The 27086-nt window shown below is 39.0% G+C and overlaps 3 protein-coding genes across 3 annotated transcripts; 1 reads left to right on the forward strand and 2 right to left on the reverse strand.

Moving 5' to 3' along the window:
* Positions 1–8331: 8331 nt before the first annotated feature.
* On the reverse strand, positions 8332–15032 carry LOC140924721 (uncharacterized). The gene is made up of 3 exons (XM_073374732.1): positions 14443–15032; positions 13744–13903; positions 8332–9073 (listed from the first exon to the last, which is right to left on the reverse strand). The coding sequence occupies exons 1-3, from the start codon at positions 14899–14901 to the stop codon at positions 8424–8426; spliced, it is 1269 nt and encodes a 422-aa protein (XP_073230833.1). The 5' UTR covers positions 14902–15032; the 3' UTR covers positions 8332–8423.
* A 732-nt stretch (positions 15033–15764) lies between these two features.
* Positions 15765–19462, forward strand: LOC140924722 (acylphosphatase-1-like). The gene is made up of 4 exons (XM_073374733.1): positions 15765–15861; positions 17123–17139; positions 17702–17811; positions 18703–19462. The coding sequence occupies exons 1-4, from the start codon at positions 15807–15809 to the stop codon at positions 18815–18817; spliced, it is 297 nt and encodes a 98-aa protein (XP_073230834.1). The 5' UTR covers positions 15765–15806; the 3' UTR covers positions 18818–19462.
* Positions 19463–19901: 439 nt separating this feature from the next.
* LOC140925066 (uncharacterized) lies at positions 19902–22407 on the reverse strand. Its single transcript, XM_073375021.1, has one exon. The coding sequence runs from the start codon at positions 22311–22313 to the stop codon at positions 19902–19904; it is 2412 nt and encodes an 803-aa protein (XP_073231122.1). The 5' UTR covers positions 22314–22407.
* Positions 22408–27086: the final 4679 nt, after the last annotated feature.

Below are 27086 nucleotides of genomic sequence, written 5' to 3' on the forward strand. Positions count from 1 at the left end.
AAGGCTTAAAAATTAACTTTGTGCAATTGTTACTTTTATTTATAGTCTGAGTATAAGTCTCCCAAAAGACATTACAGTATTGCACCCTAGTAATAATAAGTTATAAGTACACTAGTTTAAAGTATTTACAATAAGGTAAGCATTTGATGACTTTAAGCAGACTTCAAATAGTTTATGGATAATCTGTTTTTATAGTCAGAGTGCTGTGTGCCCAAAATACAATTCAAATAGACCTCAAAACAGTGTTTAAGTACCCTATTTAAAAGTATTTAAAATGCGGTCAGTTCTTAAGGTTTTAAAACATATTTCAAATAGTCTATTTGAACTCTGTTTGTAACTTTGTCAGTGGATGCGTCTCAAAATACATTTTAGATACAACTCAAAACAGTGTTAAAGTACCCTATTTAAAAGGATTTAAAATACGGTCAGCATTTAAGCTCTTAAAACATATTTCAAATAGTCTATTTGAACTATGTTTGTAACTTTGTGAGTGGATGCGTCTCAAAATACATTTTAGATACAACTCAAAACAGAGTTAAAGTACCCTATTTAAAAGTATCTTAATTACAGTCAGCATAAAAGCCCTTAAAACATATTTCAAATAGTCTATTTGAATTCTGTTTGTAACAGTGTTAGTGGTTCTATGCCCAAATACATTTTAAATACTCTATTTTAATCATATTTATTAAACAAAATACATTGTAAATTAATGAGAGAGGTTTTCCTTTACATGAAATACAATTTAACTACACTCAAGATATATTTCAAACAGGGGCGAAAATTTAAATTTTTTTGTCAAATAGTATTAAAATACAGCAAAATAGTGTTCAAATACTGAAAATACATTTTAAATACTTTAAAATCAGTTTCAAAATACATATGGTTTGGTAAGGGCCGTTTTATGAACAGCTTTGAAGCCCTGCTCTCCATACATTTCTTTGTAAAATGCCGTAACATAATTTTACCCACAGTAATGACAACGCATGAGAAATAAAATCACTCATCTGTACAGTTTTTTCCATGTTTAACGTTGTCTTGCCACACGTTGATTATTTTCAGGATATATCATCAAACCAAGCTGGATTTTGTTTCTTTTGACGATAAAAATCTTCAAAGACGACGAAAATTTGTTGGCGAACGTGACTAAGCCCCATACAAAACTCTTATACTGGTTAGGTGCAATGTCTGAGTCGCAGCAGGGAACAAAAATTCTGACGTCATTAGCGCTATCTATAGCGACGTTTTCACTGCCGTCATCGTCATGGTTGCTTAATGGTACATAGAGTGGTTTTCGTTTGAGTGTCGTAAAACCAAAACCAAAGTAATTACTCTGGCCAATCACATAGGACACAGACAATACATTGAACCAATCAAAACTCGAAGTAATTACATGTGGCTGACGCAAAGCGCGGGAAAATGCATGCGAGCGCGTCACAATTGGCTTTGGTTTTACTTCTGATTGGATGAAAAGGTGGCGCGAATCTTTTAAGCCAATCGCATCGTGTAGAAAGTGCAAAACCAATTACTTTTCGAAACTCAAATGAAAACCGCTCTATTAGGGCAAGAGAGAATGATCTAAGCTTAGCTCATTCTCTCTCGATTAGGGCCATTTATACGAGGAAAAATAAGACGCGAACTTTCCGCATAAACGGCAAATTTCGTCTAAAATAAGACGCGTCTTATTTTAGAACAACCCGTAACACCTGTTTTTAATTAGACGCGTCTTAGCTATGACGAGAAAAACTTCGTAGCTTCGTAACTTCACGTTTTCTTTTCGTTGGGTTGCCACCTATTCTAAGACTTTTAAGCTTTATTTGTTTCTTCGCTCAAGTATAATGAGCACGCTAAAGGCAAAACGAAACACGTGGTCTTCACGTGGTCCACCGCTGAAGAAAAGAATTTTTCGTTGTTCTGCAAGGAGAGGGCAATTTAAAGAAAGTGGATACTGACGCCTTATTTAAGTTAACTGTCTTAACTCTGTATCATTTAATTGCCTTGTCGTTCTTTTTTCTAATTTCTTTTAGCCCTGTAATAATTTAACAATTAATTTTGCTTTACTCTCTCAATGTCTATGGGTAAAATGCTTTTTGTGTAGTATTGTAAATGTAATTATCTAATGTGATTATCAATAAATATATTTAAAAAAAGCTCACCTTCAGGAAGACTCTCCCATTTTCATTTAAAAAGTCTTCAAAATATTGCCTCTGCGGCAAATCGCAACATGACGCCGTATCTTTGAAACGCGCGCATGTTGAATTTCGTCGCTACGGACAACATTCACACTGAAAACGAGTCAAGAACAGAAATAAGACGCGAACCAAAATACGAGCTGTTTTCGCCTTAGATAAGACTTGCTCGTATAAATGGTACAGTTCGCGTCTTATGTAAGACGTGTCTTATTTTTCCTTGCATAAATGACCCTATTCGCCATTTGCACATCTCCCATAATACACCTCGTTTGCCGCCCTCCCCCCAAATTTTGTACCTTGCTTCGAAGAGAGGGAACCCTGGGAAAGAGGTTGAAGCATTGTCTACAATAGTCCATTTTCGAGTTCGCTACGACCGCTGAATTCAAGAACTGAAGACGCATTTTTTACAGCCTTAGCCTCAATCTGAAGTATTATATTCACAAATTACGATAAATTACGATTCACAAATTATTATATTCACAAATTACGTATTTGTTTCTCACAAGGATAAAGACTGCCTGACTAATATACTGAACGCTGAGCTAAATAAGTTGTCAATATGGTTTAGAGCTAACAGGCTTTCATTAAACTTGAAAAAAAATCAAATTCATTGTATTTAAACCATGCCAAAAGCGTAAAAATCAAACTTTCAACTTTAAATTAATAGCCAAAAAATTGATCAAGTAAAAGAGACAGTTTTCTTGGGAGTAATCATTGATGAAAATTTAAATTGGAAATCTGAAATCTCACATGTCGCCAACAAAGTTTCTAAATGCACAGGAATTATTCGTAAATCCAGTTTCTTCTTATCTACGAAAACCTTACGAACACTATATTTTTCTCTAGTCTACTTATACTTTTTTTACTGCAACTTAGTTTCGGTCTCTACTTACAGAACTAACCTTATTCGTCTTGAGATTTTACAGAAACGAGTGATTAGAACCATAGCTAAAACTACTTTCGATGCACATACTGATCCAATCTTTCAAAATCTTGGTATCTTAAAATTTCATGATATATACTTAATACAACTAGGCTTATTCATGTATTCCTATCAAAACCATACTCTACATTTAAAATTTCATTGTAAATTTACCTTACAAAGTCAAATTCATTCGTATAATACAAGAAACTCGTGTCAATTTCGTCTGCCTTTCTGTCGTACTCGAACCAAACAATTTTCCGGTTTTTATCAAGGACCTAAATTTTGCAACACCTTATTAAAACACCAACATCATCAACCCTTCCTCACCTTATTCCTTTAAAAGAGCACTTAAGGCATTTATTTGTAATAATTATTAGTATACCTCAACAAAAATCTTGCGAAAAAGCCTTTTAATATTCAACATTTGTAAGCTTTCGTAATGTTGATTAGTTTAATTTTCCACCTGATATTACTTTGTATCCGTCGCCGTAATTTTTATGCCATCTTCGAAAAATTGTAATTGAGGAGGCCTAATTAACATAAGCTCTATAGTTTCCTTTAGGCCTCCTCGCATTTTCTTCCTACATTTTTTTTTTTGGCATCTTTCTGTAATTATTGTAATCGTGTGGCAAATAAATAAATACAAATACAAAATACAAATTCGAACGGGAAAAAGACCTGTTTATTACTCTGTCCATTGTGTATATTCAAATTTCAAACACTTACTTGCCAGAATTTCTGAATATTCTACTTTACGTCGAGGCTAACCCTGTATGAATGTGTCGTTAATGTTTATATTCAGCGGTAATTTTTAATTCGAAACTGGACTTTTTCTCTTGGGACGTTTGTAATATCCAGGAGGAATCATTGGAAAACGAAAAGACCATACGGATGAGGTTGATCAAAGGCATAAAATTAAGCTGGGGGAATTGAAGGCAAATAAGGTGCTTTAAGGGAGATGTGGAAATGGCAAATAGACCAATTTCGATATATTTCAATTCCTAATCGGCTGCAAACACAGCAAAACTACAACTCACCGAATGTGATCTACGATATATGTGGAGAATATCTGCTAGACGTAACATCGGCCCTTATATCCTGAGGCTGCTGCATGAGAAAAAGGAAAATTCAAATCAGACATTCATGAAATCCATTTGGAAATTGAGTAATTATAATTTTCAGTGGACAAAAACCTTGTACCACAATAATTTCAAGCATACTGCATTCTTTTTCACACTTTTCAAGGGCTAGAAATGTAATAAGTTGTATGAAATAGCTCCGAAGACAAGGTTCTTATTCCAGTCCGCGAACACAAACTTCAAAAGCCTCAAATTTCACAAAATGAAATCTTATGTATGCATGACGATTTTACCTATGTTTTCTCAATTCCTGTGAAATTTGAAATTTATTTTTTCGGGCTCCTTTGCGAAATTGTCTTTGGTGTTATTACAGATAACTAATCACATCTATAGCCCTTAAAAAGTGTAAGAAAGAATGCAATATGGCTTAAAATATTCTGGTACAAGGTTTTTGTCCACTGAAAATTCAACTGAATAACTCTATTTCCTAATGGATGTTTCAGCTTGTTTTTAAACTAGGAATTATTTTGAATGAAAAAATACAACAAGTTTTGGACTCAGGGGGAACACCCTCCTCGTATATCTCCATAATTCTTCTGGTCATACTTCGCCTTATCCTATAACTGCTGATTTAACTTCATCAAGGTTCTTCGTGAGGTAACTGTCTTCAGTAACAATAAACATGAACCTTTTGCAGATTGCGAGTATTGCCTTCCTGATGCATACGACTGCAATGTACTTGAGCCGCCAGGAAGCCCCTGCAACGGTACTTGTATTGAAGGCTTCCATTGCTGCTGCCCGTGAGTTTTAGCAAATTTATTTATTGGTTATAAGAGACCTCCCGATCATACGATAATATAATTACTAATATGACGACGACTCGGAGGGTCTTGAGTTCGATTCTTACCTGGAGCTCGGATTTTTTTCTGAGCTTTCTGATGTTAGATTTCTCCTTCTTCCAAATAAATACAAATCAAATGAAAATCCCTGGGGATAAAATCCTTTAAACCTTTAAGTCCCAATAGTGACTAACGTCAATTTTCTCCTAACGAAACCCATACAATGTCAAGAGATTAGGTTATGAGAATTCATAAAATGATCACCTAAGGGAAAATGCCTTGATCTTTTATCAAATTCTCTCAACTCATTCATGAAGGAAATGTATGGAGATCAGTTTGGAGAATTTGTATGTGTATATTGGGGCTTAAAGGGTTAAACCGTTAAACCATGATGGACGTCCACCTTCTCGGAAGGGAAATATTATCAGTGCAAAATAACCAATGAAAACAAGACATTTTACCTACCACTACTGAGTGAAGCCGAACACACCATCTTACTCAGAATATTGCGGTTACATAGAACTAATTTCTTCCTTACTTTATTTTTAGCGGAGACCAATGAGATCGAGGAATACCGCATGTAGGATTCATTCAAAAGAAGCGCAACAAGCAAAGAGACTACACTGCGGCACCGTCTTAACAGTATTCTAAGGGCGTTAATGATATGAGGGCAAATATAAAGAAACTATGTTTCTCTTAAAGGTGACTTCTTAAAGAGCATTAAAAAAGAAACAAAAGCTGAATAAGTCATCGTTGTATCACCCTATTAAAACGAGTAAAAAAAGTCGACTATTGTGCATCTATCACATCTACTCCTCCAACGCCTTTCAAAAAACATGCAGACACTTGGACGAGTGCATGTAGCTGGTTAACAATTATTCCTCGAGCCCGCGAATGGGCTCTGAGTCAATAGCCCATGAGGCCGAAGGCCTAATGGACTATTGACTCAGAGGCCATGAGGGCGAGAGGAATGATTGTTTTAGTAAAATCCAACTAGTTGGTCAAAAATATCGAGACAAAACAACTTTGGCTAGCAAAACGCGATTCAGCCGCCATTGTTTTGGTTTTCAAAGCCGGCGCTTTTCGCTACTAGTGGGCTATAACATATATCCTAGTAGTTGCTCAACCAATCAGAACGCAGCATTGATGATAGACCACTAGTTGGATTGTAACCTTTTCTGGCCATTTTATGGGTTTCATTGAAACCGGTTTACTCTCCCTTCCCTATATAAATATTAGCAAGAAACTCTATCCGTTGAAACTCCCATGGAACGGGTAACATTTTGAAAAGTCCACTTTGTATTGAGTCTACCCGTGGGTTCAGAAGTCTGTTCCCAAATTTGCCTAGTCCCTAGGCCTCATTTTTCCTCGCGGTCAAAGCGTTTTGGGTCACGTGGTCCATGCGAAAATGTGAGGCGTTTCCCGCCCGTTCGCCTCGAATACGTCACCGAAACGAATTGACCGAGAGGGACTGGGAAAACGTCGTACAGGGACTAGGCAATTCCCAAATCACCCAGAAGTAAAATAAGCCATGCTCAGTGTTTGATAAACTCTAACATATCTCCACAAAAATTGCGAATTGATAACATTTTGTTGAGGGAAGTCTTTGTACCGATCTATACCACCCACAGCTGAAAATAAGATCTTAAGACATGGTTTTTCTGACGATACCGTTTATAAAGTACGAACTACCTTTTGAAATTAAAAAATGACAACAAAATAACAATGTTTCAATATAAGGTAGCACACAATATACTAGCAACTAAAGCAACTTGTGACCATAATGTATGCCCTCAATGTCTAAACAAAACACACTACTTAGATCATATGTTCTTGTGCTGCACCTCCTTAGTTGCCTTTTGAAGGACATTTAAAATTTGTTGGACCAATAAAACTGGGCAAACCCTGACGTTATCGGACAGTATGAATCTGTATGGGGTTTTCAATAATACACAACACGAATATTCACTAATTTCGAACTGCAAAAATCGTACGAACTACAAAAAGGGGCAAAGTCCAACAATTTCACGTGTAACGTGACTGAACATCTCACGCAGACTGGCTGTTGAGTAATAAACGTAACTAATGTATGAAGACCCAATGGCGGATCTAGGCCTTATTTTTAGACCAAACTGAGGCCCGAAAGGCCGAAAAATTTTTTGGGGGAGACCGGCTCCTCCCCCCTTATTTCAGGATCTGGATGACCGGACCAGTGCCTTAAGTTAAGGCTCCTGCCTTTCAAGAAGTAATATAATGAATAGTCCAATTCCGAAAAATTAAAATTCATTTTTTGCTGCGAGGCTTGTAGTCTGCTACACAGCCGTTTTTAGTGTCGTCACGCAACGCTCCTCCCCACAAAGTTGTGGGGAAGAGCGTTGCGTGACGAATCTAAAAACGACTGTGTAGCAGACTACGAGGCTTGGGGAATAAAACAAAAGAAATCATCTTGAGGCTCCGTAATGAATAATACATTTCTTTTGTTTTATAACTCCAAGCTTCGGAGCCAAGTATGAATTTTATCGAAAATGGTCTACTTTAAAAGTCGTCAGAATTAGAGACTGTTTCATTAAGTAGAATTGCATCTGAAAACCTCGTGAATTATGATGGCGCAACCATCTACCCAGCCACAAAGACAAAAATCGTGATATTCTTAACTATTCGGCATTCGATGAGCCACCCTCTAGTATTTGTCCGAAGCAACGTTTGATGAGTTGATATTCATTACCCAGGCACAATGTTAAAAATAATGATATTTCTTCACTATTCGGTATTCGATGAGCCACATTTTCTTAGGATCAAACTCCGAAGAAACCTTCGAGTCTTTGTTCAAAGCAACATTTGGTGAGTTGATATTCATCGTACTTGAACAATTTTTAAATTAATTTGCATTGCAAATCTATAGGAAAGATGGAGAAAAGTGAGTATCGTATGAGGATCGACTCAGCTCTGCGCAGCGTTTCGTTTTGTCATTCATGTACAGCAATACCCAGTTTCGCACAACAAAAAACAGTCAATATTTAGGTTGGTAATTTCATACAAGCAACCTGTGGTTGGGATAGGTTAGGTTGGTTAGGATCATGCATGTACCATTTTTGTACGCCATAGTGCACTGCACCTATGAAACATGGATCGTGCATCATGTTTCACGGAAGCAACCTTTGTTTATGTACACTACCGTTGGTGTGCTGATAAACGTTTATATCTTCACTACCAAGTACATATAAAAACTTAATTTTATGCACTGTAAACATATCAGTTACAAGACCCAAAAAGCCATTTACAGGATTATGAGGCTGCAGGTAAAAAATCAAGAGTTTGCATTTGTTATATAAAAAAAAAACAGTTGGGTTGTTAGGTTGAAGGCTTTTCCACAACTTCTAAGTGGGTATTTTTATGGTGCACTTACAGATAATGAACACAATTCCACCAGCAGATGATTTTTTGTTTTAAGGTGCACTAAGTTAACAACTTCTTGACTGACTCCACAATTTTTCAAAACAAGCTTTCTTAACTTTGGCCAGCTTGTTTCCTCATTCTTCACGTACCATTCCACGAGCAGTGCATCAGTAATTGTTACGCATCCCGTCAGATCAAGAGTTCTAAGAACAGGAAACATACTCGCCAGATCTCTTAAATGATTATCAGCGATAAGTGGATGAAGCAGCAAATCCGCTAATCCCAAGTAACGTAGAGTCCTGCCAACTGATTCTGATAATTCTGATATTTCTTTTCCACTGATTCTATTGCAACCTTTCAGCTCCAACCATTCCAAGTTTTTTAGATGACGAAATGCTTCAACGGACATGTTTTTAGTGAAGCGAAAACCTGTTAAATCCAGTTTCTTCAAGGCTGGGAATTTGGCAAAGAATTGAAACACTCTAGAGCTTTGACTATAACTCAGGTTCAAGCTTGTAAGATTTCTACTCGGCTCAATGTCAGGAAAAGCCCAATAAAGGATGTGGTTTATCGTGTCTTTACTGGCGTGACGTATCTCCAGTGATGTTAAACTTGAGCAAACTGCAGGATCTGCCAGATCATCATCTAGTACAACAAAGTACAAAACAAGTTTGTCTGTCCTGAACGTTGTAGAATATAGAGCGATTCTCGTATAACCTTGAAATGAAAACGCGCGAACAAAACAGTAACAAATCAAAGAAAGACTATCGTCAACTCGTGGGTACGTTGTTTAGAAAATAATCAATTAGTTATCACCTCTGGTTTTCCCACAGTGAATTTTAGGAAATGATAGAAATTCATATTATAAATAATATTTATAATATGAATTTCTATCCTTGTTCTGGAAACACAATACTTTTCTTGCTGTTTATTGCACTAAGTTAGTAACAGTTATTTAAGTATATATTTAAAAACAAAACAAAAAAAACAGCAAAACAAATAAGCAAACAAGACAAAACAAAAAAGGAAAAAAAAAGGAAGAAGGGAAAAAGAAGGTCCTTAGCAGGATTAGAACCCGATACCTTCGGTTTGACCCGACCTCACATAGCCACTACGCCATTGAGGATTGTCACATGATTGTGCGAAAAGTCTCAACTTTAATTCCTTTTCCATGGAACTTCCGCCGGCAAACGACCGGGGCAAACGATCGAGCCATAAAAACGACTCGAAGCAATGGGATGAAATTAAGGCTAATTGAAACCAGGCTACTGACAGTAAAAACCAATGTAAACGCATTTCATGGCAATGAAAGAACATATGCGATACAAAGCCGACACAACTCCTCCGCGAAGTAGGACGCAAAACATTAGCATATGTTTTCTTATCTCGATTTCCGCTGTTATTTTAAAAAGGTAATGCTCAAACTCACATCCATTTCCCCCGTGAACTTGGGGAGTCCTTAAGAGGAAGAAGAAGAAGAAGTGCCTTTATTTACCATACATTTCACAAGTCCGTATTTTATAGTCCGTATTTTATACCCAGTCCGCAGTCCGTAGTCCGCAGTCCATGTTTTATACTGACCGCCATAAATTCATTCATACACATAACCTACTACAGTACTACATGGTAGGAGATCAAGCCAGCGTCGAAGTTGAGGGAGTCGAAGAGCAAAGGCTCATCTTCTTGTCAAGTTTAACGCCTGGACGGGTCAAAGGCTTTTGAATCGTACTAATTTGAAAGATTCCTGCCTGTCTTAAATTTGGTAAGACCTCTATCCTAACCGTGCTGTAGCGCACGATGCACGCTCGCTGCGAGGAATTTGATGCTGCCGAACTTCGGCGAGCGCGTGCTTCGTTGGAAACGATAGATCTTCGCGCTCTCGAGTTCGGACCCGATTAATTACGAAGTGCGTCTACTACGAGTGAGTGAGTGACTCATTTGCATATCTCAGTCCCTGCAATAACTCGTGGTACGCTTGCGCGTACCCACGAGTTAAAAACGAACGGAAATAGAGCGAGCTGATTGGTTTATCGAACGGATACAAACGCGCGTGGCTTTTGGATGGTTAAGCGAACTCTCGGCTGAAAAAACTTCATGCCCGAAGAACTTTCTAGAAATCAAACGACAATTCGCTTTGACGTCATATTGTAACACGACTGGCCAATCAAACAATGCCTTCTCCATATGAGGGTTTTCTTTGGCGGAAAAACGAAGAGTCTATGTTTTGATCTTTTCATTGGCTGATAAAACAAATAACGAACACTTTCCGAAACCATTTTTCAAGTCATGCTCTATTAGTTGGTTTTGTGTTCTCGTTAGCTTATTTTATACGGTCAAACCCCTGTTAAAACGAACACCGAGCCGAGGGAGCCATTAGTGTCCATACCAACGGGGTGTCCATATTCAGTGGTGGATCCAGGGGAGGGGCCGGGGGGCCCGGCCCCCCCCTTATTTTTAGATCAAATTCAGGCCTGACGTGAGGAAAAAATTTTTTTTGAGACCGGGGTTCCCCCTTATCTCAGGGTCTGGATGACCCCCCCCCCACCTCCTTATCTGAAGGTCTGGATCTGCTACTGATTTTAAACAGGTCATGTTATGGAAGCCCTCCGAACGGACACTCTCTTAAGTGGAGCCTTCACAAAAACCCCGTTTCAACTCTGCCAACTGAAGGGAAAAAAGAGTTTTATTACAGTATACAGTCAAACGAAGTGTCCGCATCAGTGAGGTAGAAACAAATGCCTGTTGCCCTGATTGAAGGGTCTTGGTATGAAGAGGGTTCAGTGTGCAGAAGATGAAGTATACAATCGTTTGTTAAGGAGAACCCTATCGGGAACTCATGGATAACTATTGGGACAGAGGTGAGACTTAAAAAGGACAGAGGATGCACTGAGATACAAATCATGGACCTTATTGCTAACAGGCATACATGGTCTGTAAGTAAATAATCCTTCCTTACATCTGGACTCAGTTGTTTGAAGGCCAATTAGCGCTTAACCCGGGGTTAAATTTAACCCAGGTTTCTTTTTCTTGTGTTCTATAGCATTTTCTCGGATGATTTTTTTGTTGTTTTTAAGGGCTTCCAATCATCAACATGTAGACAATAAGAATTAAAACTGAAAATAATGCTTTTTAAGCTTTCAAATCTGAATTAAAATCTCGCACTAACCCTGGGTTATCTTAACCCAGCTTTGAACAACTCGGCCCAGGATTTAGCCTGCGAGAACATCCATTTCTCCTCGCTCTTCGGCGCTGGGGACGTTTCGCATGGAGGAACGTCTGCGACTCAGCGGCAGAAATTCCATACTGATGATGTAAATCAATGATCCGGTATGTCATGGGGTTCCAAATATAAATTTGACCAATTTTACGTGTCTTCTGGTCAATCTTGGTAAAGTGATGTGTTTATCTGCCAACGAGCTCCAGCAAAACTCAAATGCTTCTTCAAGAGAAGACTATATTCCACAAATATTGGCTGTTTTGTTTGAGATTCTTCGCATTTGACCTTTGTGGCCTTATGTCTTTTGTCTGTCATTGGTAAACAATAGCTACAACAATGTAACTACTCAGTCGACCAATCAGCGCTTCTGACCGGATTCCGGACAGATTTTACGTCATCAGTATGGAATTTCTGTCACTGAGTCGCAGATGTTCCTCCGCGCGAAACGTCCCCAGTGGCGAAGAGCGAGGAGAAACGGATGTTTTCGCAGGCTACCCAGGATTATATCTGCCATATATCTAAGGATTTGAACATTTTGTCCTATCTTATGTGAATGGGTATCTTCAAATCCTACATACAGTCTAACCCAGCTAATAATATTAATATGGACACTGAAAGGCCCATAGAAAGTGTCTGTATTAACCCTTTAAGCCCCAGTATCCACATACAAATTCTCCAAACTGATCTCCATACATTTCCTTCAACAATTAGTTGAGAGAACTTGTTATCAGATCAAAGCATTTCCTCTTTAGTGATCTTTCATAAATTCTCATAACTTTATCTCTTGGCAAAAGTATGAATATTGCTGGGAGAAAATTGATGTTGGTCACCATTGGGACTTAAAGGGTTAACAGGGTGTCTGAATTAAGCAGGTCATGTTATTAAAGTCAAAAATACAAAAAATACTAAAGAAATAAAAGAGAACATTAGCATCACCAAGTTAAACATCTCTAACCTTCTCAAAGCCATCATTCTGCGGACTAAATCCACAGACACTCAAAAAATCTCTCAACTATAATGCTACTTATTCAAAACCATTCTCTGCATTTATAACTCGTTTTGATGCCAAAATAGTCTGAGATTGACATCTACAATTCATCCTATCAGGTGTACCATTAGCACTGGCAACATTGACATGCTGTCAAAAAAAAAGTTTTTTTACTCAGTTCTACAGGAAAGGCTTTTGACAGCAGACAGTTGATAATGAAGTGTCCACACTGGCGAGGTTGACTTTCTACGAGTAACTGTTCATCAGGCAAAAAATAAGTGTCTGTTGTCTGCATTAACAGGCATCCACATTAAACAGGTTTAACTTTTTTAATAGAGAAAATGTGAGGGCTTTCCCCAGGGACAAAGAAAGTTATCCATAATAACGAGGTGTCCATATTAAGTAGGGTATAACTGTAGACTTTCAACACAATTAACCCCCCATTCCAACCTAATAGTGGCCACAGAAAAATCCCCACCACCCCCAAAAACCCCTCAAATTTCTGTTCTCTTAGTAAAATCCTGAAAAATAAATTTTAGGCAAAAGAACTGACAAAGAAGTTTGATTTGAATGGTAAAACCATAGGACTTTGTCTACAGATTTAAAAGTTATCTACTTAAGCTAACATGGGGCAGTAAACATTATTTTTTCCCTTGAAAGGACATATGTCTTACGAAGACACCATGTTGGTCGGACAAAACAAAATTTTGGCCGGACATCACCAAACAAAAGATTGAACTTTATATTGGGTAAAACAGAGGACATACTTCGCTAATGCAAAAGAAAACTTCATTACCCAAGTCAATGATGTTTGGTGACTTTGAAATTGTCCTAACACAAAGTAAGATTTACTCAAGGTAGATTTTAATTCTTCCTTACCATAAAATGATTTACAAGAAAAAAATTATGGGGAACTACTGTCCGAACATGGGTGTGATTTCGTCCAACACCAGCAAATTTTGGTCTGCCAGTGTCCAATGACCGACTGTTATTTGCAGCTGTGCTAACATGATCTAATAATTAGATTATGTTAGCACAGCTTAATTAACAACAAACTAACACCTGATATCACAGTTTAATGACACTGCTAATAATGTTAAAAATGCTTACCTTTTGCAAACTTTAAAATAAAGCCAAAAGACAAAGTCTGCACAAAGGGATTGTTCTTCATGATTGCATCAAGGCATGATTTATAGATTGTGAGATTCATTAGTGATATACTTGTTAGTTTTCCAGACTGACAGATAGCTCTTTGGAGGTCACTTCCCGGCTACATAATGACCAAAAAAAATGATTTCAAGATTTCAGTGGCATTGTAAACTTTATAGTTCTGTTACTAAATAAATTGTTGTCGTTTCTTGTTTTGTTGTTCTTTCATAAGGCACTCAATCAGTGCAGTCTTATCCACTTTGTTTAGATTGTCTCACCATGAAACTAGACATTAGCAACGTAAATTACATCTACTTGGCATAAAGATCATGACAAACATAGAGTTAGGACACAGTGCATGCCAGTGAGCCATGCAGAGCCATGAGATTAAAAAATAAAAAATAAAAAAACAATAATAGAGAAAAAATAACTGAAAGCTAACCTTTGTAAACGAATGTTTAATCCCTCAGAGTGTTTAACCCTAATCTGTAAGATGAGTGCAAATTTAAGCTCACATACCCATAGGGAACTAAGCTGGAAATATTTTTCATGAATTTCCAATTTCATAAACTTTATTTTTCTTATGGCTCCTTGCTGGCTCGCAGATTGTCCAGCCCCAACACGTCTCACTAGCATTGTAATAACTTATAAGAATTGTACCTTGAGTTCATACATAGGGTAACCACTGGGAAGCTGTTCATTGCGTCCAAAGCCAAGTTCTTGCAATCTTGGTAATTGCTCAAATAAAGCAGTGAAAACATGGTCAACATTACTTAACTGCCAAAGCGATAAGAATACATGCCCAAAGGACAGCTTCTTTAACTTATCCAAGTGGCAACTCGAAGCAAACTTTTGCAAAGATTTGTAGATCGGTAGTGATGTGGAATAAAAGGAAAGCCCTTCAAGATAAGGTATACACTGTAGCATTAGATCGATTTTCCTTTCCACAATATCATAATTAGTCCATATCAATAACTCTGTTATTCCTCTTGACTTAATTGTCTCCAAGACTAGAGGATCGATCTTCATTTTGCTATTTCTATCCCACAATATTTTGATGCCATTCCAGAGCTGTGGTGAATTGAATACTTGACGGAAATACTGACTGACTTTACTCATGTTTCCAAGGTCCCTTGGGCCCAAATACTGAGCAATGTGACATATCACAACATTGGGCAAAGAACTGTTAACAAACAGAACAAAAATGATGCTAAATTAATGTCAACATATTTACATGGATTTTTTGAATGCTTTAAATGCTTAAATTAGTGCTCAGGCACTTTTAAAATGCAAATACTATTTCCTTTCTGAGTTACGGGGTGCTAAATAATCGCTAGGGGGGGGGGAGGGTTGGGGGTATTATTTAAAGGAACTAATTAGAGCAGTTACAGTAAATACAGTACCTTGCACCTTGGGGGCACAAATTATCCTATGTATACATTAAAATTTTTATTCATACATGTATGGTTTAAAGATAAAAAAGGAAGAAAACTGTGCAACACAGTAGCTCATCAAAAGAGATCAACAAAGGTCAAAAAGACCATGTGACCAAGTGATGTAACGCTAGGGAACTGTTTTTTGGAAGTGTGGTCCTATCCACGCGTTTATATCTGTATGATTTATGAAAAGAAGAAACGGCAAATTCCCTTGAGAACACCATGTATCTAAAACATACAAACTTATCACTTTTTCGTCGCGCCGTTCTCCAGACCCTGGATGCAGTTATGTATACAGGCTGTGTATAGGAGCTGCTCGCCTGGAGGGTCTTTTCAATAGCTTTGGTCGCAAAAATTGTGCGCTCTGAAAATGATTGAATAAAAAGAATTTATTTTTAAAGCTAACTTTACCTCAAAGGAAAACAGCAGTTCTTCCTATAAGTATGTAGACTCATCTTCGGTATTCACTCAGTCGATTAAGTTACAGGCATTCAGTTTTCGTACACAGCGCACTGGGGACGAATCTAGGGTGATATTCTGTGATATATTATATGAAGTCGTTGTCATAATCGTTGCCTGTCAACAAACATGGCCGGCAAGGGTTTGCGTTCTGTGGACTTTGAAGTATTCGGGAAAGTTCAAGGTATGCTCATTTGTCCATAGGGATGCATCTAGCTTGTTTCGAACTGCACCCTGCATGAAGCTTGTTTACAAGAAATCCAAAGGTCCTCTAAAAAAATTTAGTCTTGAAAGGGAGACTCCTGAGTTACAGGACATTGCAGTGTACATTGTAGGTTCAGTATTAAAATGGCAAGAGAAGTTTTTCTGAACTTCTCACTCATCATTTAGCCTATAGTTAATTAGTTATGGAAACATGTGACTTGTTAGAGAAGTGAAGAGATGGGGTGAAGAATGATCTGGTACATCTTTCTGAGAAAGGCCCGTGGGGGAGGGTTTTGTCATATATGGGATATGTAGGTATGTGCGGCTGTCTGTGATATGGCGTCAGATCAGAATAGGATATCATTTTCCAGGAAACTGATTAATTGGTTGAAGATTTCAGTCTAGACAAGGGAACTTGGGAATTGACACACAAAAAATGAAATTGCCAAAAAATCTTAATTTAGCCACAACTCAGTTGAATAGCCAAAAAAACCTTGACCGCAGTAATTTCTGGAAAATAGCGACCGTAGAAAAGGGAGAGATTTTGTTTGGGAGTTTAGTCTAGCTTAGAGCTAGAGAACTTCAGCCAAATTAGGTCTGGTACGGGCTATAAGGTTTCCAGGGTCTCAGTGGCACATCCCTACCCAAACATCCCTTAAGTAAATCCCCCCAGGGGAGGAGCTGGTTCTGGATTACAACAATCTAGCTGTGTCATCACACAATACTCCTCACAAATGACTGCTAAGAACCAATCACATTCCTTTTCCCACATTTAGCCAATCAGATTTCAGTTTCCATTTTTCTGGAAGTGATTTGCTTTAAGCTCACGGAATGGTGACTCCTCCAATCACAGCTTTGCTTTTATCATTGCTCCACTTGGGAATGACAAAGCAATCAAACTGGAGTGTCAATAGCCTGTGTGCAGATGTCTCCTATTTTCTTTTTTGCTTTGTTTCCTTTTCCATGAGCAGCATAGGAGATGGGAATTATAAGCGTCTGCATGCAGGCTATGGAATCAAAACACAAAGTGGTGGTGCTAGAGCCAGTAATCGAACTAGTGTTGTCTTTGCAGTCCTTTTCAAATTTTATGAGACAAAATTATGTACTTTATTTACTTATTTAAGAATATTTATTTTCACATTGGTTTTTACAGGTTTTTACATGTACATGCAAACAAGCATAATTATTGATTAATAAACCATAGAAATAACTTATTGCTGCCATTCTTTTCCCTTACACAGGTGTCTTTTTTCGAAAGGTAAGGATCCCTGTAGACACTGACATTAAATGATTAAGTTTTTACTTCTGCAATGAAATCAATTTGAACAATTTGAGCTCAAGAGTTGCATTATAGGTAAGTGCACTATAGATTTATACAGCTGTATGTCAAATAATGTCTAAATGTGTTTGTCCAGAAAATAATCCTATTCTTGACAGTTGTTTCACTTCATCTTTCCATCACAGAAATGATGGTTGTGCATGGAACAGTCCTCTGTTACTTTAAAACTTGTCTTGCATCAGAAAATACCATTTTGTCTACAGTTATTAAAAACATTTACATTAATCCATTTGTACATTACTACTTCCTATTTATGCTAACGTCAGCAACTTTAATGCTTTCATAGCCTTCCGCGCAGATGTTCTTTCGGCTTGTCACGCAATCCTCTGCCAAACTCTTAAGAACATCTGCTTGGGAGGCTAATGCTTTCCCAGCTAAAATCATGGTGAAAATGCACAACAAGATGTCTGACTTATACTTATTCCTTTATGGATGTAAATTAATTTGTTTGAGCTAATTTTTTGTGCTAATGTTGCTTCAGCACACTCGGATTAATGCAGGCAAGCATTCCCTGGTTGGCTGGGTGATGAACACACAACACAACACAGTGGTCGGACAATTGCAAGGAGACACAGGAAAAGTTTCTCTTATGTAAGACTTTCTTATTTCGCTGTTTGATAGACAATGTTTATTTCGACTATGACAATAGTTAGAACAACAAGATTGATTAAGGTTGTTGAATAATGTTGATCAATGACAGGGCTAATATTGGGCAAGCAGCTGCAACTATCACATTTTGATTGCCCAGGGTCACTTTTTGCTCCTCTTAGGTAATGATTTTATTGGAGGATGACTTGCCTGTACCCTTTCTTGCCTTTCTTGAATTTTTTTTTAACCCTGCAATATGATAATCAGCGATAATGATGGTAAAAAAAGATAAAGAGGTTATTGATTAGGATGCTGTTTGCAGTAGCTGATCAACCCTTTTCTCAGGTTAAACTGAGTCTCTTGGGCCCCATAAAATATATTTCAAGAGCTCCCTCTCCCTCTCTGAATAAGCACCTGCAGCCCCCCCCCCCCCCTTCCCCCAAGGTCTGCAGGGTTGTCACTAAGATTTTAAGTTGCCAGGAAAATACAAGAATAGACGGGGAATCAAACAGCTAGGGGTTTCTTTTGGTTCTATTTTTCTGCTATACTTTTCCTTTGAAAGTAGTTGGGGGGCACATTCTTAATAGCTGGGAAAATCCCCAGCCCCGCCTCTTAATGACAGCCCTGGGTCTGGGTCTGCCAGAATGGTTCAGATGTTTATTAGGCTGGCAATAATGATGATGACTATGATGTTAATGATGGTGATGATGAAGATAGTGATGACTTCGTTGATGATAATGACGACAATGATGATGAACTTTGAATGCTTGTTTTCTTGCAAAGTGAGGTTTCAAAATTTTGGCTCCGTTTTGCAATTTGGCAATTTCATAAGTGAATGTTTTTTGTTGTTGTTATAATTAACGAGTGTTTGGTTGTTTCATGTTTGTTTTCAAGGAAGAGATGGTTAAAAGAAACTGGAAGCCCAAAGTCCAGAATTGACAGGTGTGAATTTAAAAATGAAAGAACAATCACCAAACTGGAGTTCAGTGATTTTACCATCCGAAAATAACAGACAAGAATTTCTTCTTTACTATTGGAAGGCAAGCAAATTTGCATTCAAGAATCCTTTAATTAGCTGGTGTAAAATTGCCCTCAAATAAGCCAACAGAAAGCCAAGAGGAAACATTTGGAGAAAAACTAATAACAACATTCCTCCTCTGACAGGAAAGACTTACATAAAACATAATTTGTATTTTACACAAAGTCTGTGTCATATTTCTTGGAAATATCATTAATTATCTGAAGAAAAGCTGCATTGGTGTTTTTCTGCCTTGCTTTTTTGAACAATAATTATTCATACCTAGTATTTCACAAACACTCTGTTTTCGTATTAAACCAGCATTTAACCTGTGATCAGGCTTTTTTTTTTTTCCGGGGAAAAAACAAAAAGGGAAGAAGGACATCTGATCACAGGTTAACCAGTATTAAGTGTTATTCAAATTTAATGGAAGGAGCTTCCATTTCCCATGCTTATCTTACTTAAGGGGGTAAGTGCTATTTGCTATCTTTTTTAAAAAGCTAACACCTTTTTCGCAACTGTTAAATTCTAAATATAATGGTCCAGTTTTGTTATTTAAGACTTAAGTTTGGCTTTGAAACTGTTTCCTGTCGTCTGTTGCAATGGATAGCAAGGATGGAAATGGATTGAAACTTGTTGAGCCAACTTTTTCAAATCTTGATGCTATAATGCACACTTGCACCTTAAACTGCAGACGTGTAGTTTAAACCCCTGCTCTGTGGCTGTGTCAAGTTTTCAACAGTGTGATGTTGCATTGATGGTTTTTCCAAAGTTAAATCTTGTATGTACTTAGTATTCAGCCTTTGTGCTTTCCATTTGAAAACGTTCTTGGCTTAACTGGATCTCCTACACATTGCTACATAGGTACAATGTAGCACTTATATTCGCGTTTCTTTGGTGATTTCTTGTTGGCCACATAACTTAATTTCCGGCCAGGCCGAAGGGTATCGAGGTGTTATAATACACACCTATAAAATCCTTGTCCTGTTTAAGAGCCCAGCTTATTCAGTAAATAAACAAAACCCAAAACGGAATGTCAACCAAAATGTGTCAGTTTGTTGTTGTTGTTGACAACTCATCCTCCACAACCTCCGCCACCACCCCCACCGCATCCTCCACCCCCACCACACCCTCCTCCTCCGCCACATCCGCCGCCAGCACCACACCCTCCTCCATCACCACCACCACCATCTGCACCAACACAGCCTCCACCACCGCCAACACACCCTCCACCATCACCATCCCCTCCCACACAACCTCCACTTCCGGTATCACTGAAGCACCCACCTCCTCCTGAATCAAAACCCGCCCCAACCCAGTAACTATCAGCTTCTACTTGTGCGGAATCTTCGCCCCAGACGTAGCTGAAATCATTGTAGAAATCGTAAAAGTTAAGTTGAGAAAGGGCTTGGTAAGTGATCCTGCAGCCTTTTCCTGTCACTGAGAGAAACACGTTGGTTGGCACCCTTTTGCTGAAGTAACCAGCACTGTGAAAAGAAGGAGATACTACGCTGTTGTTGGAGCCTTTAGCTAGTGAGGGCATGGGTTCCAGGGGCGGTTTTGGCTCGTAAGGTGTACATAGAAGATACAAGATAGACACTGAAAACGCCAAGGCCAGTAACTCTGGAATATCCTGGGCTCGAGGAGATAATACAACTTTATTCTCCTTAAGATCTATTCTCACCATGGTGTCAGAATCAACCTTGATTATGAACAATCCGTTTTCGTATTTGCGAACAGAACACCAGCCACACTGGCCAAACAGCTTGAAGACTCTTATTTTGACATAGTGTTGTGCCTTTGAATTTCTTGTACCGATGACTTTAGGCGTCCACTGCCATCTACCAATGCATATCACCCAGTCTTTCTGACCTCGGATAAGCATCGCTCTCTCACCTTTCTTCTGTTCAAGGTAGACGCTGTTTTCATGATCTCGTATGTCGCCTTTCTCTGGAAGTGTACTAGCCCCGATTGTATGGCTGGTTGCCACCACCTTTCCATGAACACTGATGATCTCAGCAGCAGACAAAAGTGCATCCGTTGAATGAACAACTCGGCAACGGAAGACCTGATTCTCTCTCCAGTCTAATACAGGATGAATGGAATATTCGCAAGGGACAGATGGCTTGCAAAGATCATTTGGTGAAATTACTGTCAGCAGCGGATAACTCAGAATCATTGACGGATGGGCGCAATATGTAAAATCTTTTTCAGCTTGAATTTGAAAGCTGTATTTGACAATAGTTGGGTAATCAATCCCCACGGTTACCTTTGCCACATACTGCTCTGGATAACTGACCAGGGGAACATCAATTGTGATTTGCTGATAAGGTCCTACTGCATGGTCGACGAATGGCACATCTTCAAGGTAGGGGAGAAGATTCAACTTTTCCTGCGCAATGAACCTCTCCCCAAACAGTTTCTTTCTGTAAAGGCGAACATTAACTGAATTTTTGTCCCCATTGTCAAAAGTAAACTTTTTAGCACGCGGATTACTTGCTTTAGAATCCCCTTTGAATTTCTGCGAAAATAGTTTTCTGCGGAATATATTTACCAACCGAACAACAAATGTCTTTTTTCGCTGTAGTCCCTGTGCGTCAATGCTTTTGAATTCGCATGGATATTCTGAACGTGCGAGGACAGCATAAAACCATTTGCTTCTTGGTGGTCTTGGCTCTAGTGGATCACCTCTGTACATGGCTCCTGGCTTGAAAAAACTTTTGCCACTTGCTGCCCAGACTTCCCTTGTTTTTATTTCAGAATTGTACAACTTAGACCCTGGCGTTCGACTTGTTTCAGTATCGTTGTGATGCAGGGGCTTTCCCAGAATCATCTCTGTTGCATGCCTGTAATTCACTGGATGAAGTTGATGCACGTGCCAAATCAGGTCAAAATCATAACATGGAACCATAAAAACGTTCAGATGCTGACTTTTCAGATGAAGATGATGTTCATAACGATCAACTGCCTGTGAGAGGAACTGGTCATCTCTGTAATGGGGTAACGAAACTTGGTAGTAGAATTTGAACTGGCGTAAACAAGCTTCCTCCAGTTTGTACTGTATTCTAGATTGATAATTTATGACAACTGTTGGAGGGTTGTTCAGATCAACTTCAAAGGGTTTGGCTGGGTAGGCATTTTGCCAGAGACATTTTGCATTTTGAAGACCTTCCTGTCTTTGTGTGACGTCTAAAGGAGAGTGATCGACCAATTTGGATACTACATTGGTGCAATCCTTTTCGTAGTGATACGGGGCAAGCATGTGTACATGCCACACCCATGCAATGTCCAAAGGAGCCGCCATCTGGGAATGAGTGTTATGCCTTGCAGCAAGAGGCAACCACAGTTGCTCATACCTCCTGATGGCCTCTCTTAGAAGTGGCCCAGCACGAAGATTTGGGTATTTTGCTACCTCTTCAAGAAAAGCCAGTTCATTTTTGGCTGCCTGGATCAGATCTATTCCGAAGTGACGCTGAACCTGGGACATCTTTTCAAGTTATTTCAAGCAACCACAGACCTAGAAGACAAAGTCATTCCACTCACCGGTCACTCTTATAAAAATGTTCATGCTAACCCTTTAAACCCTAAGATCAAAATTTGAATTCTCATTTGTTTCCCCAGCCTATATTTTATTTCCTACAGAAGTAGTGCCAGGGGAGAAGTTGATAAAATTTCAAGCAAATTCATCTTGTGTTATCATGTCCGTAATTCTCATGACCACTCTGTTTTACAAGGCATTGATATTACAAGGAGAAATTTGATGCTGATCACTCTTAGGGTTTAAGGGTTTAAAACACTTACCTCCAATGAATATGGAACTGTTTATCTTTACAAGACATAAACTTCGACTGTAAATTTTATATTCATTTAGTGATACTCCCGTCATATAGAAGAGGTTTGTAGCATGCAAACAAGCTATCTTTACTATCAACTCGTCTGTGCGGACACCTTGTATCACAGACACCCGCATGGGAATTTTGACTGTAGCAGGGGGATGTTACTAAAACGGGGAACGGGAAAATGAAAACTGGAGACATAATGGAGAATTGTAAATGGAGTTACTGATGGGGCTAGAGTTCAGGTTGGTTTTGTTGCCCTTTTTTTCATTTTTCTTGCTCATTTCCCACTTTCTATTCCCCTCTCCCCATTCCCCCTTCCCGTTCCCCGCTTCCCACTCCCGTTTCAGTAACATCTGTAGAGCAACTTTGGATAGCAACCCTCACCTATATCCTTTAAGTTACCAGTTAAATCAAAGAAGAACAAAAATCACCAAAACGTAATGTCAACCAAAAAGTTTCAGTTTGTTGTTGTTGTTAATTCATCTGTGTTACTTCATCGTTTACCTGTTTATACAACAGGAAAGAAAATCGATATTACAGTACAAACAAGGACTGTCAAATTGTCTTAACCTTACAAGCATACCAGTTATAAGCATCCAAAGCTATTCCAGTGGCAGTTTATAATCTTCAAGTAAGCGAGGGGTGGGTCAGATAGCAACCTTCCCCCATCCCTTAAATTACCTGCTAAATCATCTGAAGAACAAAAATCACTGCAAGTGGAGAAAAAAGGACTTAATCAAAAGTTTCACGTTATGAAACAAAAAACCTACCCGTGGCATTTTAATCATTTCATATGTATGTACTATACTGGATGCCTTGTTTGCGGTATAGCATGAACAGCTCGAGCCGGAAATGGAACACATTGCTCACACACATTCAACATGGTGCTGGAGTGGTTGGCCGAGACGGTTTGGTGAAACTGAAATATAAATCCCCACTTATATTTTTTTTACTGCCCTCTCAGTAGGTCCCAATCCTTGATCAGACTTTTTCACTTCTGCTATGGTCCGAATACCTGTTCACACTGTACCTGTAAAGAGTGGCACAGAGGCTAGCTGTTCGTATGTGTGAACAGAAACCCTATATGTGGTATGGCTTATTAATGAATCATACTGGCACAAGAGCTATCCCGCATAGTGTGAACATAGCCTTAATAAGCACAACAACAACAACTCTGCACTGCACTTGCAGGCCATAGGGGCCATTTTTGGGATGCTTTGCAAAGAATGGATTTAGAGAAATGATAAAAATGCCACGGAAAGATTTTTACTATCATAAAGTGACACTTTTGGTTAAGTTTATTCTTTCCACTTGCACTGATTTTTGTGCTTCTACTTTCAATTAATAGTTAAAAAATTAAAATATTTCATTTTACATATACTTAAATTAAAATATTCTGAACAAGTGAATCAAAAATAGAGATTAGATCTTATATAAATTGCCACGGAAAGGAATAAAAATGCAAATTTTGATTGAGTTCAACATTGTTTTCCTATTGTTTCCATTGTTTTTGATCAATGAACTTATGAACTCCTCTAATTACCTTTATCAATATACAATTCATAAAATACAGTATATTTCAGCTTGCTTTGATGTTCGTGACAAATTTTTATCAAAGTAATGTAGTTGCCCTAAGATGTTGCAATGCTGTTGTATGGTCATGCAAATAAAGCTCGTTGTTGAGACGTGCATGAAAACATGCTGGAAGACTTTCTAGGCAACACAAGCGTGTTTTACGACGAAAATTCGACAAAAGTAAAAAATGGCCAAAGTTTCTGAGAATAACTTAATTTTGGTGCTTTAACACTTTTCTTGAGAAGAAAAAAGTTACATGCAAACTCGTGCGGAATCGGGTAATGGAAGACCAACTGGCGTTACTAACGCAGAGTTAAATCGGTAACATTCCGTCTCTTAATCGTTTTTATGCTGCCTGCAACACACGACCCAACTCATGATCATGCTTAGCCTGTTCCAAGCGTTCAGATAGTGGAGAGCGGTGTGAAGAAGAGAGAGCGATGAAAAGTATATTTTTTCGCGCTCCTTTTTACTTCGCATTGCTCCCCACTATCTGAACAACGCCTGGAACAGGCCAGATCAAAAGCTGTGTGCAGTACATCTACCTTTCTGTAGGAAAAAAAACGACTTATTTCTTATCGTCACAATAATTTACATATAGTATGGCTATACTTCATCGAACGGTGTACTTACCTGTTGCCGTTGGTTCTTCTTTATCATCGCTGCTACTTGGGACTCTCTCACTTGGTGCGTTTTGGTGGTGGTTTACATGAGGATGTTTAGACACGAATATGTCACGCCACTTAGCCTGCGTAACAAGCGTTTCCGTTTGGTTTCGGAGCAGAGAAAGATCGAGGAACGGGATTCTCGATTTTGGCCGGCGAGAAATGAAACAAGAGCCAAAAACTGAAAGTGCTCTTTTACTTACGCCATTTTTCGCGCGGTCTTTGACTCTCGTTCCTCCTCGTTCTTTGCTCCTAAACCGCACGGAAACGCTTGCTACGCAGCCTACACGTCACCTGACACGATTCACTGAGGGGAACGGCATAGCGTGCGTAGCAAGCGTTCCCGTTGGGAAAACTCTCGTTCCTTGTTCTTTGCTCCGAAGCCGCACGGAAGCGCTTGCTACGCGGGCTAGGAGCAACGCCAAGTAAAGGGAGCGCAAAAAAATTAACCCAGAAGGCGTTGCGTCTCCTGTCCTCCCGCGACTGTGTCCCCCGCAGAGACTCCCGCTGGGTATCCCAATAAAAAGAGCGCGGTGGACGATGCCCCGCGCCTTCTGTTTCTTTCTCCCCAGACTCCCTACAACACAAAGAGGCCTCTGCGGAGGAGAGGGCTCCTGCGATGGAGACGACTTAGGTAACTGGAGAGGGCTGGTCATTTCAGATATTATAATAAGAAGAAGATCTAAAAGAACATTAATATTGTTATATATATAGCGCCTATCCAGTAATCAGGGTTCTATCTAGGTTATTTGAGGGGTAGAAGCTTCCCCCCCAAAATACCCAGCTTCCCCCCCCCCCCCAAAAAAATATTGTTATCATTACAGTAGTAACTATATCGGAAAAATCATCCAGACGCGACGAGGTCAGTGCACATTTCTCAAAATTGGGTCTCAAAATGCACCAGATTGCATCTCAGTGCATATTCATCTCAAAAAATTTCCGGGGGAACATGCCCCCGGACCCCCCTAGGAAGCTCGTGGCCTTCGGCCAATCGGGACTTCTCCCCCAAACGATAAATCCTAGATAGAACCCTGGTAATAGATCTAGGCGCTTAACAAAGTGAAAAAATTAGAATTAAAAATTGATTAAAATAAGAAAAATGGGTACCGTGAACTCCAACAATATGTATAACTTTGAACTGGCGAATCAAATGGGAACTTTCTTTTACAGAAAATCGAGTCCATTGGTTCTAAGCTCGATAACATGGTACAGGGGCTACCATCCCTTACTGATGACCACAGCCCAGTATCACCTCCCCCGCTCAGCAAATTCAACCTCCTTTCAGAGGAGGAGGCTCGCTAACTTAGCAGCCGCAGTGCAAGGAAAAGCTGCAGTTTGGACCCTATACCGACATCCCTAGTGATGGATTGTATTGACGTGTTTTTACCGATCATAACGAAAATGATTAAAGTATCTCTAGAGTCTAGGTTGTTCGCTGACGACTGGAAGTGTGCGCTCGTGCTTTCCCTATTGAAGAGGCTTGGGCTAGACCTCCTAGGAACTGCAGACCTGTCAGTAACTTGCAATATATCTCCAAGCTGACTAAGACGGCGGTGTTTGAACAAATACACAACCATATAATAAATCATTCACTACATCCCGGCGAGTTTCATTCATCATATCGTCAAAATCATAGCAAGGAAACGGCTCTTGTCAAAGTCACAAATGATATTCTCATGAAAATAAACACTCAGGAGGAGACTTTGTTGGTCATACTTGACCTCAGCGCCGCTTTTGATACAGTCAATTACAATATCCTGCTGACATGTCTAGATAAGGAGTTTGAGATATGCGGAGTTGCCTTGGAATGGTTCAAGTCATACTTGGCCAACAAAGGTCAGCGAGTCTCCATTAACGGATCCCTCTCATAGCGCTTAAATTTGAACCGTTGTGTTCCACAAGGGTCATGTCTGGCACCCCTTTTATTCATCACCCATGCATCCAAACTATTTAGGGTGGTTGAAGATCAGCTTTCACACAAACGCTGCTACGCGGACGACACGCAGATTTATCTGAGTTTTAAGCCTAGCAACAGTACATCACAGTAGGATGCAATTCGAGTGATGGAATGTTGCATTAAGAAGATCTGGCGCTGGCTGATCCAGGACAGACTCCTTGTTAATGACGATCAGACTGAGTTTATGGTTATTGGAACTCGGCAGCAATTTCGCAAATTGCAGG

The sequence above is a fragment of the Porites lutea genome, chromosome 14, assembly GCF_958299795.1.
Source record: "Porites lutea chromosome 14, jaPorLute2.1, whole genome shotgun sequence".
Taxonomy (NCBI): Eukaryota; Metazoa; Cnidaria; class Anthozoa; order Scleractinia; family Poritidae; genus Porites; species Porites lutea.